Source organism: Cebus imitator, unplaced genomic scaffold (assembly GCF_001604975.1).
Source record: "Cebus imitator isolate Cc_AM_T3 unplaced genomic scaffold, Cebus_imitator-1.0 Scaffold385, whole genome shotgun sequence".
Taxonomy (NCBI): Eukaryota; Metazoa; Chordata; class Mammalia; order Primates; family Cebidae; genus Cebus; species Cebus imitator.
Genome location: NW_016107700.1, coordinates 2,319,260 through 2,337,610, shown reverse-complemented (window position 1 = coordinate 2,337,610; position 18,351 = coordinate 2,319,260). Strand labels below are relative to the sequence as shown.

Genomic DNA, 18,351 nt, shown 5'->3' with positions numbered 1-18,351 from the left:
TGGGTTCAAGCAATTCCCCTGCCTCACCCTCCTGAGTAGCTGGGATTACAGGCTCATGCCACCACATGCAGCTAATTTTTTTTGTATTTTTAGTAGAGACGGGGTTTCACTGTGTTAGCCAGGATGGTCTCGAGCTCCTGACCTCGTGATCCACTCACCTTGGCCTCCCAAAGTGCTGGGATTACACTCGTGAGCCATCGTGCCTGGCCTATCTCTCTCTCTCTCTCTCTCTCTCTCTCTCTCTCTCTCTCTCTCTTTTTTTACATAGAGATGAGGTCTCACTATATTACCCAGGCTGTTCTCCAACTCCTGGCTTCCAGCAGTCCTCCTGTCTCAGCCTTTCAAAGTGCTGGGATTACAGGCGTGGGCTACTATGTCCAACCAAATTCTTTCTCTCTGACAAAACAAGATCTTCCAGCTTCATCTTGTTCTTTCCAGTTTCAACCCTGGAAATCAGCTGTTTCTCCAAGGAGATCTGATTCTTTTGGGCAGAGAATATTATTTAGAAACTAAGATCTGGGTGCCAAATGTACTCATCATTGTTGGGGTATCGTTGTTTATAGGCCCACTTAGCAGTCAAGAGTTAGAAAACATAGGCTGAGCTCGGTGCCTGTAATCCCAGCACTTTGGGAGGCTGAGGCAGATGGATCACCTGAGGTCAGGAGTTCGAGACCAACCTGGCCAACATGGTAAAACCTCGTCTCTACTAATAATACAAATATTATCTAGGCGTAGTGGCGGCACATGCCTGTAATCCCAGCTACTCCAGAAACTGAGGCAGGAGCATCACTTGAACCCAGGAGGCAGAGGTTGCAGTGAACCCAGAGCATCCCATTGCACTCCAGCCTGGGCAACAAGAGTGAAACTCCATCTTCAAAAAAAAAAAGGCTGGGCGCGGTGACTCACGCCTGTAATCCTAGCACTTTGGGAGGCCAAGGTGGGTTGATCACCTGAGGTCAGGAGTTCAAGACCAGCTTGGCCATCATGGTGAAAACCCATTTAAAAAAAAAAAAAAAAAGAAAAAACAAAACATATATATGCACATACACACACGTTACATATACACACATAAACATGTATGTGAGTTTATGGCTATATGGGTCAATATATTTATTGATATGTGTCTCTCTCAATTTCTCTTTCTCTGTCTCTCAATCTCTCTCTCTCACACACACACACCCCCCACCATGAATTAATATGTATTTGTCTTTATCCAGTTCCCAACCCATAGCACAGGGCTTATTCTAGCCTCTTTCCATATTTTTAACCCCTTTTCCCAAGACTGAAAAACCTGCTTTACGTTATCGGAATATATTTACTTACTGTTCAGTCCTAGCATTTACAGATAGTAGTTTCAGAATTGTTAGCTCACTGCAATAAACAAACCTACCAAACTAGAGTTCAACATTTATTTATAGTTCCTTATGTCTTTAGCCTAAAGGTCTATGTATAGTTTGAATACTATGTTCAAAAATTACTTGTGTGTCCTTACCCCTTCTTTCCCTTCAGTGTGATTATGTTGTTTATATGAAATACAGCTAGGCTTAACTGTATTTGTGTTCCATTTGAGATCCACCCCTCAACTTTCCTTATTTATTTATTTGAATGTAAAACATTAACATGGTTCTAAAAGTCAAATCTACACAAAAAGAAGTATATTCCCCTCTAGCTAGTCCTTTTGTCCCATTTGCTTCCTTTGATCCTTATCATTTCATTAGTTTCTGTTTATCCTTTCTATCTCTTTGCACAAATATATATGCATATATTTTCTCATTTTCCCATCTTTTATATACAAAATATAACATGCTATAGATACTCTATTCACTTCACTTTTTCTACTTAAAAATATATCCTGAAACCACTGAAATCCAAGAAATCTTTCTCCTTTCATTTATAGCGGCATAATCCTCCACTGTATGGCTGTTTCATAGTTTATTCAACCAGCCTCCTATATATGGGCATTTAGGTGGTTTCCAATATTTAGCTATTAAAAATGAGGACTTCTTTCTACATTTTTTGTTCATTCCTGTCTCGCTCTTTATATGTGTCTTGTTCCTGGCAGCACACCCAGGAGGATTTACAGCAACTGAGGTCAGACTTGGATGCAGTTTCTATGAAGTGTGACAGCTTTCTCCATCAGTCTCCATCTAGTTCAAGTGTCCCCACCCTACGCTCAGAACTGAATCTGCTGGTGGAGAAGATGGACCACGTCTATGGTCTCTCCACTGTCTATCTGAATAAGTGAGTGAGCTGAGATTTTGGGTCCAAAAGCAATATTTTCCATTGGAATAAGAAAGAGAAAGGCTTAGAGTGTTTCATGAATAATACAGAGAGATTATAGATCTTGAAGAGTGTTCAGGATAGTACTTGATTATAGATCTTGAAGAGTGTTCAAGATAGTACTTGAAGAGTATGCTGATAATGAGAGGTCTTGGCTTTAGTTCCTAGTAACATGAAATAGGTTCATTTGGGCTGCAATGAAGAAAATGCCAGTGATATGGATGGAGAGTTAATTTGTAGTGTTAGGATTATGACTTACCTCACTTCTGTTTGATTAAATATTTCTGAAAATAATACTTAATGACAGGAAGAGAAAGGATTAGAAACTTAAGAATAAAAAGAAAAGTTTTTAGTTAAACTGGATATTAGACTTTGAAGTTCTTCCTCTTCTTCCCTCTCTCCGCCCATCTATACCCATGACCTTGAAGAGTAGCACATCTTAAACTCTTCATAATATAAAGTGGATTTCTGGCTTCATGCCTTTCCTCCATGAGTCCACCACATGTGTGCATGTTCCAGTGCCACTTAGAAGTATATTTTGAATTGGCTTAAATTGGCAGCACAGAACCCATGTTTACTTGTAGCCCTGTCAACATCTAAAAATGGTACATTAATTTTGGTCGTTATGTTTTATGAACCTCTCTATAGCACTCCAGGTATATAACCCTGCTCCCAAAATTCATGTGTTAATGAAGGAATGTGAATTTGTCGCCGTAGGTTAAAGACAATTGATGTTATAGTACGTAGCATACAGGATGCTGAACTCTTGGTCAAAGGTTATGAGATTAAGCTGAGTCAAGAAGAAGCAGTACCGGCAGATCTCTCAGCTCTGGAGGCCCATCGGTCGACATTACGGGTGAGTTACTCTGAGTTTCTTAGGAGGAAGACTTAACATAGTCATTGCTTTGGGTTAGCAGAGAAATGCAGTTTTGGATGGCATGACATTTGCATTTGAATGAGGCAGAATATCATATTCAAAGAAGGGACTGAAAACTGTGTCTAGCTAGAAAGGGAAGAGAAAGGACTATGTTTTTCTATTTATTTTTTCCCTTTTCACCTCAATAAAATCATGGCTTAATTGGATATAGTCTGGTTGTGCCATAAGTTTATAAAGCACTTAGCTGTTATCTAACTTGATTCTCACAAACCACTCTGTGAGGTGGACAAGAAGAGATTGTATCTCCTTTTGCAGTTGAGAAAACCAACATTTAGTCTGGCTAAATGACTTCTCTTGGTTTTATAGGTTATAAGTGATGAAGCCAGGTTTCAAACACAAGTTCTCTTCATGTTTCTCTATAGAGAAACTGAAACCTGCCCTTGGTATCCCAGTGTGTATCAAGAAAGCAGAGACCATGACCTGTGTAGGCAGTCCTGGTACAAACATTCCACGGCACAGTCACAGATACAATGTGGAATTAGCTGTAGGCAGTGTCCTTGTTTAGTCTGGCTCCTTTTTAGCATGGAAAATATACAACCTGTTTCTGTACTTATGTATCCATAGCACTGGCTTAGTGATGTGAAGGACAAGAATTCAGTGTTTTCAGTCTTGGATGAGGAAATTGCCAAGGCCAAGGCAGTGGCAGAACAGATGAGTCGTCTGACATCAGAGCGAAACCTGGATTTGGAGCACTATCAGGAAAAAGGCTCCCAGCTGCAGGAACGTTGGCACCGAGTCATTGCCCAGCTCGAGATTCGGTTAGTGGTGGCCTCACCTTTTTTTCCTATGAGAGTTCAAGGACTAGGTCTAAAACAAAAACAGAGTTATATCTGTACATTTATATTTAAGGTAGAAATGGATAGGGAGGGGTGTAAATTTTAAAATCACAGAAATTCTGGACAAGGTAAGTGAGTCAGAAAGGTGAGATGTAATGTTTCTCCTGTGTCCCAGGTCTTTTCTAGTTAAGCCATTGATGACAATGGCTTTCTGGAATATAGACTTGAAAGGTCATCTGGTGATCTTTTCTCAAGATATTGTAGTTCTTGTTTTATTAGCTTTGCATCCAAATATGAGCCATTTTTTATAATAGGGCTTTATAGAATTTCTTGCTTTCATCTCATTTGCTAATTCAGTAACTTTTCATCTCTTACTAGAGATCCTGCTTCTAATGACAAATATAAATAGGAAAGACAGAAAATGCACCTTTTGGAGGCTAAGCTGGTTAGGGAAATACGTAGGGAGAGAAGCTTAATAACTCATATAAGTTTTCATTCTAATCGAAGTACTATTACAAAGCTGGTTAGATTAAGAGAAATGATATGACTAATTGGAAGTAATAGGAAATAACCACTGTTTTTCACTTCTCTCCTCTCTCTGCCCTGAGAAATTATAGTGATTTATAAATCATAGCTGTGGTATACTGACAGGTACTCTGTCACGAGGGAATAGAACTGTACAGCCAGTACCACCTTATTGGTCACTCTGGTAATTCTTGGCAACCTAAGTGAAAAATTTGACAAGGATTATTGTGGGATGCTAGGCCACGAGGCAGCCTCCAGGGCTAGCAGGGCACAACTGGTTTCTAGTCACTTTTTTGACCATTGGGCACTGGTACATGCATAGGTCTCACTCATCCTTGCATCACTGTTCCCCATAGGTAAAGATGGATGATTTGTGGTCAGGCCCAACTGGATGCATGGGTCAAGGAAGGAATTGCCTCATTTACTTTATTGTATTTGTACCAAGGTATCTGATAGCATTTTCCCTTTGTTCTTCTAGCCAATCTGAGCTAGAAGGAATCCAAGAAGTCCTGGGAGATTACCGAGCCTGCCATGGAACGCTCATCACATGGATTGAGGAAACCACCACTCAGCAGGAAATGATGAAGCCAGGCCAGGCAGAGGATAGCAGAGTGCTTTCGGAGCAGCTCAGCCAGCAGACAGTGAGTGTGGCAGTAGCTCTGGTGGAAAGAGTTAGAAATTTAAATTTTCTTTATCATAAAAGAAAATGATGTACTAGCAATTAAAGTTTCCTCCAAATGGAAGATATTCCGAGTTCCCTTTTCTTAGAGAGGTTTGAACAGGATGGTCCCAAGATACTGGTTTTGTATTTAGACTAGAGAGCCTGTAAGGTACCTTCAGTTCTGAGTTTCTGTGACTGTATTGAAACCACTAGATGGACAGATTAAAATTATCTTTATTTTGTTTCTTTATAGTACATTTTATTTTACTAGGATTAGATATGGGGTTTTGAAAACCAAGAGAAAGCTGTAAATGGAAGAAAATGATTCATTTTAGGCATTTTTTGTTGATATTTTGCTTTGTTTTGTTTTGTTTAGCATTATGATTAAGAGTACGAGATCTGGAATTGTATTGCCTGGATTCCAATCCTGGCTCACTCATCTGCTATAAGCCTTTGAAGAAGTTACTTAGCCTCTCAGTGTTCTACTTCCTTATCAATAAAATGGACATCATTTGTTATTTATTTAACCTACCTTATAAGATTATTTTTGTTAGGATTAACTGAAGTAATACATGTAAAATACTTAGAATAGTGGTTCTCGAAGTGTGGACCTCAGTCTAGCAGCATCAGTATCACCTGGAGACATGTTAGAAATGCAAGTTCTTGGACAGGGCACAGTGGCTCATGCCTGTAATTCCAGCACTTTGGGAGGCCAAGGCAGAGGGATCACTTGAGGACAGGAGTTTGAGAACAGCCTGATCAAAGAAGAGAGAGCTTGTCTTTATCTACAAAAGATTAAAAAGACAGAAAAGTACAAATTTGTGAGCCCAAAGCCACTGAACCAGAAACTCTGGAGGTGAGGCCCGGCAGTATGTGCTTTAACCACCCTTTCCAGCAATTGTGATGCAGCTAACGTTTGAAAACTACTGCCTTAGAATGTAGTAAATGTTCAGCTATTTCAATGGTGGTAATGACAACGATAATGTGATATTTTGCTTTCTAGGATCTATTTGCAGAAATTGAGAGAAATCAGACAAAACTGGATCAATGTCAAAAATTTTCCCAGCAGTACTCTACTATTGTAAAGGTAACTTTACCACATCCCAAAAAGAACATGAATCATCACTAGCTTAGGAAGCCTGCATCTTCACTGTAGGTTCTGTTTCTGGACAAATTAAGCAGAGCTCTCATGCTAGATGCTGGCCTGATCCTTCAGTTAAGCAGATGTGTATTTCCCCCAACCCCATGTTTGGGGATGCTTGGAGAAGTAGCAGATGTTGGCTGTGATTTGAGGAGTCTCCATTTGCGTGACCGTAGGCCTTTTAAACTTAACATGGCAAAAGCAGAATGTTTGAGTTTTCTTCTTAAATATGCTTCTCACTTGTCTTTCCCATCTAGGAAATAGTATTGCCATTTTTTCCTAGTTGCTGAGGCAAAAAACCCAAGAGTCATCCTAAACTCTTCTCTTTGCCTTAAGCTTTATATCCTCTGTTGGCTTTGTCAGATATTTCCCAAATCTTACTACCTCTTGGTATCTCTCTTCTATTTCCATAGTTCATATCTAAGTGAAGAATCTTCTTTAGACTACTACAGAACCCTCTGAGCTGGTCTCTTGCTTCTGCTGTGGCCCCCACAGGCTATTTTCCCACACAGTAGCCAAAATCGCCTTTTTAGAACATGTTGCATGTCATTGAACCTTAGACTCCATTGATTACCAGCTACACCATAATTTTCTGCCGCTGATTCTAAGATATATTCCAATTTGAAAGACTGAAATGTGGAGAAAACGTGTACCTTAGAATAGATGAAATAATGGTAAATAAGATCATGTCACGCTCCTACTCAAAACTGTCCAAAGCCTTCATAACATAGTCATAATAAAATTCTAAATCCTTACATGGTTTATAAGGCCATGAATGATTTATTTCTCCCCTATTTCTCTTAGAACATCTTTAAAGAAAAATGACTTGAGGCCAGGTGCAGTGGCTTATACCTGTAATCCCTGCACATTAGGTGGCCAAGGCAAGAGGGTTACTTGAGCCCAGAAGTTTGAGACCAGCCTGGGCAACATATCAAGATCCCATCTCTAAAGAAAGTTTTAAAAATTAGCTGGGTGTAGTGGTGTGCACCCGTAGTCTCAGCTCCTCAAGAGGCTGAGGTGAGAGGATCGCTTAAGCCTGGGAAATTGAGGCTACAGTGAGCCTTGATTGTGTCACTACACTCCAACCTGGGCAACGGAGCAAGTCTCTGTCTCCATAAAAAGGAAAAAAGTAACTTGAGGCCGGGCACAGTGGCTCATACCTGTAATCCCAGCACTTTGGGAGCTTGAGGGAGGCAGATCATGAAGTCAAGATCAAGACTATCCTGGCCAACATAATGAAACCCTGTCCCTACTGAAAATACAAAAAAATTAGCCGGGTGTGCCTGTAGTCCCAGCTACTGAGGCAGGGAAATTACTTGAAACCAGAAAACGGAAGTTACAGTGAGCCGGATCAAAAGTTCGAGACCATCCTGGCCAACATGGTGAAACCCTGTCCCTACTGAAAATAAAAAAAAATTAGGCAGGTGTGGTGGTGCATGCCTGTAGTCCTAGCAGGAGACTGAGGCAGGAGAATTACTTGAAACCAGAAAACGGAAATTGCAGTGAGCGGGATTGTGCCACTGCACTCCAGCCTGGCGATAGAGCAACACTCTGTCAAATAAATAAATAAATAAATAAATATTATGGATTTATTTGTTTATTCTGTGACTCTCGCTAGAATATAAGTTTCAAGGGAGCAAAGTTTTTCCTGACTTGTTTCTCAGTATGGGTGTTAGCACTCAAAACAATGGCAAGTAGATAGAAGATGCTTAACAAGTACTTTTTGAATGAAGGCATTTCTTTAGTTAATAACAGAACACTCACTGTCAGAAAGAATTGAGTTCAAATCCTTCACCATTTTCCAGGCTTACTTTGAGTATGCACATAGCCTATTTCTGTTACTATAACCATAAAATGAGAACAATAATACCTCACTGAGTGATTGTAAAGATTAAATGAGATAATGTATACATAGGACCATGCCTCAAACTTAAAGTACACTCAGTAAGTGGTAGCAGTTGCTTTGATTATAATTATTTTAATGTTGTTACTAATATTATTTTTTTATGGGTTCCTTCACAAATTCATTTCTTGTTTTCCTTCTACCCAGAATTTTTTTAAGTAGACAGCAGAAGGACGTTTTAGGCAAAGGAATTGCATAATCCCAGGCAGAGATGAATGAAAATACATGATTATATGAGGAAATAGAGAGTATTCTGATATAGCTAGAAAGCACAATGAGGAGCAGTGACTATGGAAAATGAGTGGTGAGATTGGGGCCAACCCATGACAGGCCTTGTTTCACTGTTTTGGCTTTGTCTTCTATTCTTGCTTCTCAAAGTGTTGTTTTTGAACCAGTAGCATCAGTATCACTTGAGAGCTTATTAGAAATGTAGAATCTCAGAACTGCTTAATCAGATTCTGCATTTTAATGAGATCCCCAGATAATTTGTATGTATGTTGATGTTTGAAAAGCTCTGTTCTAGATCATTGAAAGCTTTTAGCCGGGCGCGGTGGCTCACGCCTGTAATCCCAGCACTTTGGGAGGCCGAGACGGGTGGATCATGAGGTCAAGAGATCGAGACCATCCTGGTCAACACGGTGAAACCCCATCTCTACTAAAACTACAAAAAATTAGCTGGGCATGGTGGCGCGTGCCTGTAATCCCAGCTACTCAGGAGGCTGAGGCAGGAGAATTGCCTGAACCCAGGAGGCGGAGGTTGCGGTGAGCCAAGATGGCGCCACTGCACTCCAGCCTGGGTAACAAGAGCGAAACTCCGTCTCAAAAAAAAAAAAAAAAAGAAAACTTTTAAGCAGAAGAATGATGCGACCATCTTTGGGTTTTAGAAGAAGTATTCTTTTGGAACAATAGAGAATAAATCAAGATGAGACTAGAAGCAGTGAAAGTACATAAGAGGCTACTGCACTCATAAGGCTACTTCATGTGCGAGATGAAGAGGGTAGACTAGGGCAGAACTTTCAGTATTGAAGAGGAAGTGGCAGAATAGTATGGTAAAATGAGAACACTGGTTTAGGGATTAGAAGACTAAGATTCTAATCCTGACTGTGTTATTTATCCACTCAGTTATTAGGGAAATTCACATCGCCTTTCTGGATTTCACCTTCCCCACAGATGAGATGAAAGGGTTGGTCAGACTGCACCTAAGGCATCAGCAAACTTGACCCACACACCTGTTTTTGTATGCCTCATGAGAAAAGGTTGAAAAGAAAATCAAAAGAATAATATTTTATGATGTGAAAATTATATGAACTTCAGTTTTCAATGTTCATAAGTAAAGTTTTATTCCAACAGCAATACTCTTTCATCTATATATTGCCTATGGCTGCTTTCACTTATAATGACAGAGATAGTATGAGTTTGCTAGCCTGCAGCCTGAATGGTCACTAAAACACTTCCGGCAATAAAAAGCTATGATTTATTACATGATGTATGTGAACTGTAAAACCCTGAGTAACTAGCGAAATTTCGTGCTTTCTTAGGACTATGAATTGCAACTGATGACATACAAGGCCTTTGTGGAATCACAGCAGAAATCCCCTGGCAAGCGCCGTCGCATGCTTTCCTCTTCGGATGCCATCACTCAAGAGGTGAAAGGGTGGGGGAAGGAAATACACCAATCACTGTCTTCCCTTAAGGAAAGATTCATTTGTCTGGGCCTTGCATTTTGATTTAGGGCTCACTTTTCTATTGAACATGTGACTCCATGAACATTTCCTCTTATTTTCAACTATTTAAATTTCATTTCTGGCAGATGATTTATTTAAATTGTGCTTTTGAACCATAGTTCATGGACTTAAGGACTCGCTACACGGCATTGGTGACTTTAACAACTCAGCATGTGAAATATATCAGTGATGCTCTCCGGCGTCTGGAGGAGGAGGAGGTGAGGACAATTGGGTCCAAAATCAGGTTGAAAGTATAGTAAAACATCTTAGCCAGCACGGTGATGTGTGCCTATTGTCTCTGGTACCCAGGAGGCTGAGGTGGGAGGATCACTTGAGCCTAGGACTTTGAGTTCACCCTGGGTGACATAGAGAAAGCCCCTCTTTACAAAAAAATTTTTTTAATTAGCTGGGCATGGTGGCACATGCCTGTGGTCCCAGTTACTTGGGAGGCTGAGGTGGAAGGATCACTTGGGCCTGGGAAGATGAGGCTGCAGTGACCCATGATTGTGCCTCTGCACTCCAGCCTGGGCAATAGGCTGTCTCAAAAAAGTCCAAAATATACCATGTACCCCATAAATATATACACCTATGCACCCACAAAAATAAAAACAAATTTTAAGCCAGCAAAAAATTACATGTTATATACGTAATATATAAATAAATTATTATATAATGTATATCATTTGGGAGACAAGGAAATTAGGATACTATGTATAATTATGACTTTATTAAAAACAAAACTCTACTACAAAGACATAATATGGCATAGAAACAAGTTTATGGGTATCTATACCAAATTTATGGGGAAATAAGATTAAGTTACATATATTATGTATTTTAGACTCATTTCAATTTGTAATGAGCGTGTCATATTTTTGTGATTGTAAAAATCTATCTTTGTAAAATAAGTTTCTGCATATTCAACCTCTCTTATAAAAGAAAAGCTGTTAAAACATTAACCATACCACCTTTTGCCTTTTAAATTAGCAAGACTTTCTTTATATCCATACCTACATAATATAATATCAGCCAGCTTCAGTCTCTTCTCTTATAGATTCACCTGTAAATCTAAAAATTATGAAAATGAATAAGATGCTATATGTGAAGAGATTTTAAAAAACATTGTTAAATAATTTTTGAGTACCTATTATATGTAAAACAGTGGTTTGTATTTTTTTTAGAAAGATATTAAACCTAGGTATAACAAATTTAGCTCACAACCACCTGTGAGCAATACTGTAGGCTGGCTAAATTATACCTGGGATTATTTTCACAGCCTACTTACTTAGGTAACTTTTATGTCTGCTTTTAGGAAGACTTCATTTAAGAAAATGTGAAGTCATGCCAGCGTAATAAAATACATTGCTAGAATATTAATTTTCTGTTTCTATTCTAGAAAGTGGTAGAAGAGGAGAAACAAGAACATGTGGAAAAGGTTAAAGAACTTTTGGGCTGGGTGTCTACCCTAGCGAGGAATACACAAGGAAAAGCTACCTCATCCCAGACCAAAGAATCAACAGACATTGAAAAAGCTATTTTGGAACAGCAGGTGAGAAGAAGGCCCATCTCTGTTTACCTGGGTAGAATAATATGTGATAATACATTAGGTGGAATAGTAGAAGTCACATGTGGGCCATTCCAGAAGTGATTGTTACCTGAGTAATGTTAACTTAAAGAAACTTAAGAACCCATCTTGTTTGTACTTGTACCTTTTTATCACCTGTAGTTCATTGGTGATGATAATTTCACCTGAGCTGCATATTTTCTCTAGGATTAAAAAAATAATAATTTTGCTGGGTGCGGTGGCTCAAGCCTGTAATCCCAGCACTTTGGGAGGCCGAGGAGGGTGGATCACAAGGTCAAGAGATCGAGACCATCCTGGTCAACACGGTGAAACCCCGTCTCTACTAAAAATACAAAAATTTAGCTGGGCATGGTGGCGTGTGCTTGTAATCCCAGCTACTCAGGAGGCTGAGGCAGGAGAATTGCCTGAACCCAGGAGGTGGAGGTTGCGGTGAGCCGAGATCACTCCATTGCACTCCAGCCTGGGTAACAAGAGCGAAACTCTGTCCCAAAAAAAAAAAAAATAATAATAATAATAATAATAATAATTTTTTACTCTTAATTATTAGATTTTGAAGCTTTTTCTCTTTATTTCTACCATGTAGGTTCTGGCAGAAGAGCTGACAACCAAGAGAGAACAAGTCTCTGAAGCTATTAAAACATCACAGATATTCTTGGCCAAGCATGGTCATAAGTGAGTAGTAAATGAGAGATTATGGCACATCTGGGGCACCTGTTTTATCAGGCTAAAACGTAGGGTCATAATGAGCTTTCAGACGGGAGAATTCCGGGCAGCCAGATTATGGGGGACTCTGTAGTTCATACTGAGGAGTTTGCATTTAATTTGTTGGCTGTGGGAAGGGATTTTAAACATGATTGTGTTTTGCTTATAAAGGTTGCTAGAACAATGCTATAAAGGATTGACATATGGTAAGAATAGAGGCTGAGAGGCCTGTTAAGAGGCTATTCTGACAATGTAGGCAAGAAATGACTAGGAATGGAGACGAAGAGACTAATCTTCAAGAGATATTAACGATAATGAATCTATGGGTTTGGTTACACATCAAATCATCACATAAAGTGACAGAGATTTGAATTATCAGTGTGTTAGAAACCATGAGGGTAGATTACTCAAAAGGGCTTTTTGGGGTTTCTCAGCCTGTTAAGGAAGCCTCTGTGAAAGAAAAGGAAAATTATGAGCAATAACTCAGAACCCAACAGAGAACAGAGTTCCAAAAAAAAGGAGAAGTTCAGAAGTCAAGAAAAGTTGGCCAGGCATGGTGGCTCGCGTCTATAATCCCAGCACTTTGAGAGGCCTAGGCAGGCGGATCATGAGGTCAGGAGTTCAAGACCAGACTGGCCAACATGGTGAAATGCTGTCTCAACTTAAAATAAATAAAAATATATTTTTTTTTTAAAAAAAGAAAAGTTGAGAGGTATCTGCTACATTTGGCAAGTTAGAAGTCTTTGGTGCCCCTGGTAATGGGATCAGATTTAGTATGGTGAGGAGCACATTAGAGGCAAGCAAGGTGAATCAGAACTGCTCTTTCAAGAAGCCAGGCCATAGGAGAGGAAAGAGATAATAGAGTCAATATTTAAAAATGGAATATATGTCAAGAGGCTTTGTTTTCTTAAAAGATACAGGGGACTTAACTATGTTTTGGACTAAGTCTCAAGGACAAATGGGAGGAGATAATTACAAAAAGGTCCCAGTGGACATGGAAGAGGATGAAACCCGTTGATGGTTAGAAAGTACACCCTTAAACAGGAAATTGGGACAGCTTTTTTTCTGAGGTATGAGGGAAAGGAGATTAAGAAAGGTATGTTTAGAGGTAAACTTGTCAAGACTGAAGCCAGAAAGTAAGAGAATTAGTGCCCAGTGGTCTGTATTTTCTCTTTGAAATAGGCAGAGAGGTTTGTTGAAAGGATGGTGCTGGCCGGGCATGGTGGCTCACACCTGTAATCCCAGCACTTTGGGAGGCCGAGGCAGGTGAATTACCTGAGATCAGGGGTTTGAGACCAGCCTGGACAACATGGTGAAACCCTGTCTCTACTAAAATTACAAAAATTAGCTGGGTGTAGTGGCGGGAGCCTGTAATCCTAGCTACTCAGGAGGCTGAGGCAGGAAAACCACTTGAACCTGGAAGGCAAAGGTTACGGTGAGCCAAGATCGCATTACTGCACTCCAATGTGGGTAAGGAACATAAAACTGGAAGGTAGAGTTATAGTCATATAGTGGATTCTTGAAGTCTAAGATTTTTTTTTTTTTTTTTTTTTAAAGACAATTTTGCTTGTGTTTCCCAGGCTGTGGTGCAGTGGCATGATTTTGGCTCACTGCAACCTCCGCCTCCTGGGTTCAAGCAATTCTCTGCCTCAGCCTCCCGAGTAGCTGGGATTACAGGCATGCACCATCATGCCCGGCTAATTTTTTTTTTGAATTTTTAGTAGAGACAGGATTTCACCAAGTTAGTCAGGCTGGTCTCGAACTCCCAACCTCAAGAGATCTTCCCTCCTCAGCCTCCCAAAGTGCTGGGATTATAGGCGTGAGCCACCGCGCCAGGCCCAAAGTCTAAGATTTCAGAAGTGGAATAATTTCAGATGATAGAAGGGTCTAAGTTTGACATTTGTAGGTGGTGTTAAAGTGGAGATGAAGTCATTGGAACTACAAGCATAGGGGTGACATAGCATTGACATCACCATGACTTGATTTGAGATAGACAGAAAAACTGAGAGAAATGCCAAAGTCTCCCATGAATATGGAAGAAGATCATCCATCCAAGATGAAGAAGCAGCAATTTTGAAGCAATACACCAGAGTTTGGAGAATGGTTTTTTGCATTAAAAAGTTTTAATGCTTCATCTTCCAGGCTCTCAGAAAAAGAGAAGGAACAAATATCTGATCAATTGAATGCCCTAAACAAGGCTTACCATGACCTTTGTGATGGTTCCGCAAATCAGCTTCAGCAGCTCCAGAGCCAGTTGGCTCACCAGACAGAACAAAAGGTACTTTTAGTTTTCATCTTCAAATATTGGGTGGATACCTCTTGAATGGTATGAAAGCAGCTTTGCTGATTGAGAGTCATGATCACTAGCTTTCCATGACCAATGTGACTTAATTTTTAACCTCACCTTAGCAGCCATTTGTCTTGTGTTTCTCTACTGGGGTTCCATGATGTGTTGGTCAGTCAAAAGCACTAGAAGACACTTACAGCTAACTCTTTAGACCTGGTTCACCTTTTTTGTGTTATGCCATTTTGTGGCAGACAGCAGTCAAGGATAACATAAATTCTGTATTACATATGATCACAGGACAATAAGATTACTCCCTTGTGGCATTGTCACTCAAAAGTTGATAACCAAGAGTTCTGGATAATGGGAAGAAAAAGCTGTGAACCTCTTCCCTCCATATGAGAGCAATGAGAAATATTCAGTTTCAAAGCAAACTGGTAGATTAGTTTCACTGACTAAGACACTGGTTCCCCTCACCCATAGTCATCTCATCATGTGGCATCTTTACCAGTTCCCCTCCATGTTCATTTCCTGGACCGTATGAAAGTCATCATAGTTCCTACTGGTTGTCCTAAGTTCTTCCTGGATACCTGTGCGTGTGTGTGCACTTACCATATTATATACATGTGTCTCTGGGATATATATGTGTGTTTGCCTGCTTATTTCCTATGTTGTGAAGCAATGGCCAACTTATGTGGGCAGGCCAAAATTAAGCTCATGTGACAGTCAAATTTGGTCCAGATGATGCTCAAAATGATATTCAGACAAAGCATATCTTGATTCTGGTCCTTGGATATAAATTTTGTGCAGCAGAAGCTAGAGTTGTAAAGATCACAAGACAGAACAAGCTATGACTTGATGGTATATTTCCAAAAACAAAGTGCTGGTATAACATTCTCTATTTAAGGTAGCCCACTTCCAGTGGCTTGTTGCTTCACCATATAAGGGAGTATGTGAAAAGTTTTAACAATTGCTTGCTGAGAACATCCAGTTCTCATTTTGAAAGGTTAAAAAAGAGGAGGGAAAATAAAGAAAGAATAAAGGAAGGACAAGCTGCTGAGCACCACTACATTGAGCATGATGTGTCTCCTGTACTGTTTGTGTGTTTCATGTGAAGTATTGTTCTGATTAACTGACATCCTTGCTTACAAGTTTCACTAACCCTTTGGAGTTTAAGCACAAATGCACAAAGGGAAAAGAGGACGACCTGTTTGGGGTTCTTTTTTGCAAAAACAAACAGTCGCATGCTGGACGCTAACACCAAGCTTACACTGTGTGTGTGATACGGCTGAGCTGCTCCATAAGGCTCTATCTTTTATCTGCCCGAGGTGTGCCCTGCAACCTGGTAAGTAGAAGCCTTTTATGTTTTCTTTCCTCCTTTCCTTCTATCTCTTATGCTTGTTTAGGTCAGAATGTACATGTTTGGTAGGACTGAAATGAGTTTCTCTGGATTTCTTCCCAGCTCAGTGTTTCCTGCCTATCCTCCAATTATGAGGGTGTTGGAAGGAACAGTGTAGACTTTTCTCTTTGGCTAGACTCCAAGCCTTACAGAAATCTCACAAAAGAAATGAAAAGTTCTCAAAGGAATGTTTTTCTTTGTCATATTGTCTGTTCTGAATAGTCTTTTATGGATTTTCTAAAAGGAATTTTTCAGGTATCTTGAAATTTTTCAGGTATCATATTCCGGTGAACTTTTTCCTTCAATTTCTTTAAAATAGACACATAGTGAATTTGCATAATATGTGTTCAAATTATACAAATTGGACTGTCTATTCTTGGTCAGAAAAAAAGAGGATAGGGAATAAATAATACTTTAAACAGTGTGGAGAAATCTGTCAGCTATTCCATTGATTGAACACATATGTAGAAATGGAGATGAAAACCAAATTTACTATTCTTTCATTTGCCATCCATTCTGTATTCTTATTGTATGACACCTCATCAAACTTGAAATCCTCAGTGCATGTTTTTAAAATCTGAGGGGAAGTGGCTTAATGGTTTTAAAGGTTTCTTTATTATTTATCCGTATTTATCACATGTTTATTGAATGGCAGCTACTGTTCCTAGACCTGCATGGGCAGTGGATCAGTTCTTACAGAACTTACTTCTCACTGAGCTAAAATGGAATGCCATTATGTAGGAGGCAGGGAAGTGACTGGAAATTGCTTCCACAAGATCCTCCATTAATAAGGTGGAAAGTTAAATAAGTAATCAGAATGTAGCACTGACCAAAGAGGGACAGATAAAATTATATACAGAAAATGAAAATAATGAACATGAACAAGAAGAGCTGAAAAGCTGGAGAGTAATAAAAATGATGAAGTGTTGTAAGTGGTTAAACACTTAAATAATTTAAAATCTGAATGTATTATTCTGTGATAAAAGACCTCAAAAATGAGAATTTTTAAGGAGCTGTTTCTAGGATTTGCAAGGGCAGTTTTGACAGCATATAAAGTTTGCCTTATTCACTAACCTTAGGACCTAACTCCTGTGTTAAGATGTAACTCTACTGTACTTGTCTTTCATGGTTTTCTGGGTCTGACTCTGGGAAGACGTACACGATTTAGGGTCAGACCTTGATTTGTTTCTAGAACTCACTAGTTTTGTGACCTTGGACAAGCTATGTAAACTCTATCCTCATTTTCATTTCTTCAAACTAAAGATTCAAACAATTGTTTTCATAGGATTACTGTGAGAATTAAATGTCAGTGTTCAGTAGATCTAATAATAAGTGATAGCTGTAATCATGGTTATTGTACTACCCATTCTAGCCTGAACCAGAAGAAAAGTTACTAGTGGTTCCATAGGTAAGGGTGCCCAATCTGTTTCTTCCTTGACTTGCTACTTCCCAGTCCTAGAACTAATTTAATTTAGAGCCATTGCCTTCGGAGAAGCTAGCATTGTCCACCAAGAGTATGAGTACCGCAGTTGCTAAATAGTGGCTTGAGTAGTATACACAGGACTGTTTACTGGGATGCACAATGGTTCTGGAGCTATTGGGCTGCTTAAATCTCTCTTATCATTCTGTGGACCAGTCCTGCCGTACTCATCAGCAGGGAGGTGCTACTTCCAGAGTCTTCACTGTGGTTTGCGGCACCAAAAACCTGTTATGTGGAGTTGAATTCTCACTTTGGGGGAACTGTTATGTGTCTTTAAGAACCTTCATAATAGCAGGACGGTGGCCATGGAAGTCAGAATCCAATGAGTGTGTAACAACTCACCTGCCAGGAAAAAAAAGAAAGAAACTTTATGATGATTTAGTCTTAGAAATAAGATTAATCCTGTCACTTTCACTGCTTGCCACCCTGTAGAGCTTGTCACTCACATATGCTTAATGCCACTGTCTCTCAAGTAATCTAGAAACTTCTGGCATGTTAAACATTCTGCAGTTTAGAAAAACTCTTTCTTAGTATTAACACTGGGTGGCTTGCTTCAGAATATTTCCTACATTTTGGGGCTTATCCCATGGTAGGTTTTTCTTGTGGTCAGAATTTTATTTTATTTATATATTTATTTTTGAGATGGAGTCTTGCTCTGTCTCCCAGGCTGGAGTGCAATGGCTCAATCTCAGCTCATCACCACCTCCATCCGCCTCCTGGGTTCAAGCGATTCTCCTGCCTCAGCCTCCTTAGCAGCTGGGATTACAGGCATGCACCACCACGCCTGGCTAATTTTTTGTATTTTGAGTAGAAACGGGATTTCACCATGTTTGCCAGGCTGGTCTTTAACTCCTGACCTTGTGATCTGCCTGCCTTGGCCTCCCAAAGTGCTGGGATTACAAGTGTGAGCCACCATGCCCAGCCCTCAGAACTTTATACTATAGTTCCTTTTTT

The 18,351-nt window shown here is 39.7% G+C and overlaps 1 protein-coding gene across 29 annotated transcripts in view; it reads left to right on the top strand.

Annotated features, from left to right (window-relative positions):
- Positions 1-18,351, top strand: part of MACF1 (microtubule actin crosslinking factor 1) — a 421,177-nt gene that overhangs the window by 247,624 nt on the left and 155,202 nt on the right. For all 29 annotated transcript variants that reach the window (XM_017508009.2, XM_017508022.2, XM_037731187.1 and 26 more), the window contains 10 exons: positions 2,063-2,241; positions 2,998-3,136; positions 3,782-3,975; positions 4,997-5,159; positions 6,183-6,266; positions 9,762-9,869; positions 10,067-10,165; positions 11,344-11,496; positions 12,116-12,204; positions 14,377-14,512. In XM_017508009.2, the coding sequence (XP_017363498.1) occupies positions 2,063-2,241; positions 2,998-3,136; positions 3,782-3,975; positions 4,997-5,159; positions 6,183-6,266; positions 9,762-9,869; positions 10,067-10,165; positions 11,344-11,496; positions 12,116-12,204; positions 14,377-14,512 (1,344 nt within the window). The remainder of the gene's footprint in view (positions 1-2,062; positions 2,242-2,997; positions 3,137-3,781; positions 3,976-4,996; positions 5,160-6,182; positions 6,267-9,761; positions 9,870-10,066; positions 10,166-11,343; positions 11,497-12,115; positions 12,205-14,376; positions 14,513-18,351) is intronic.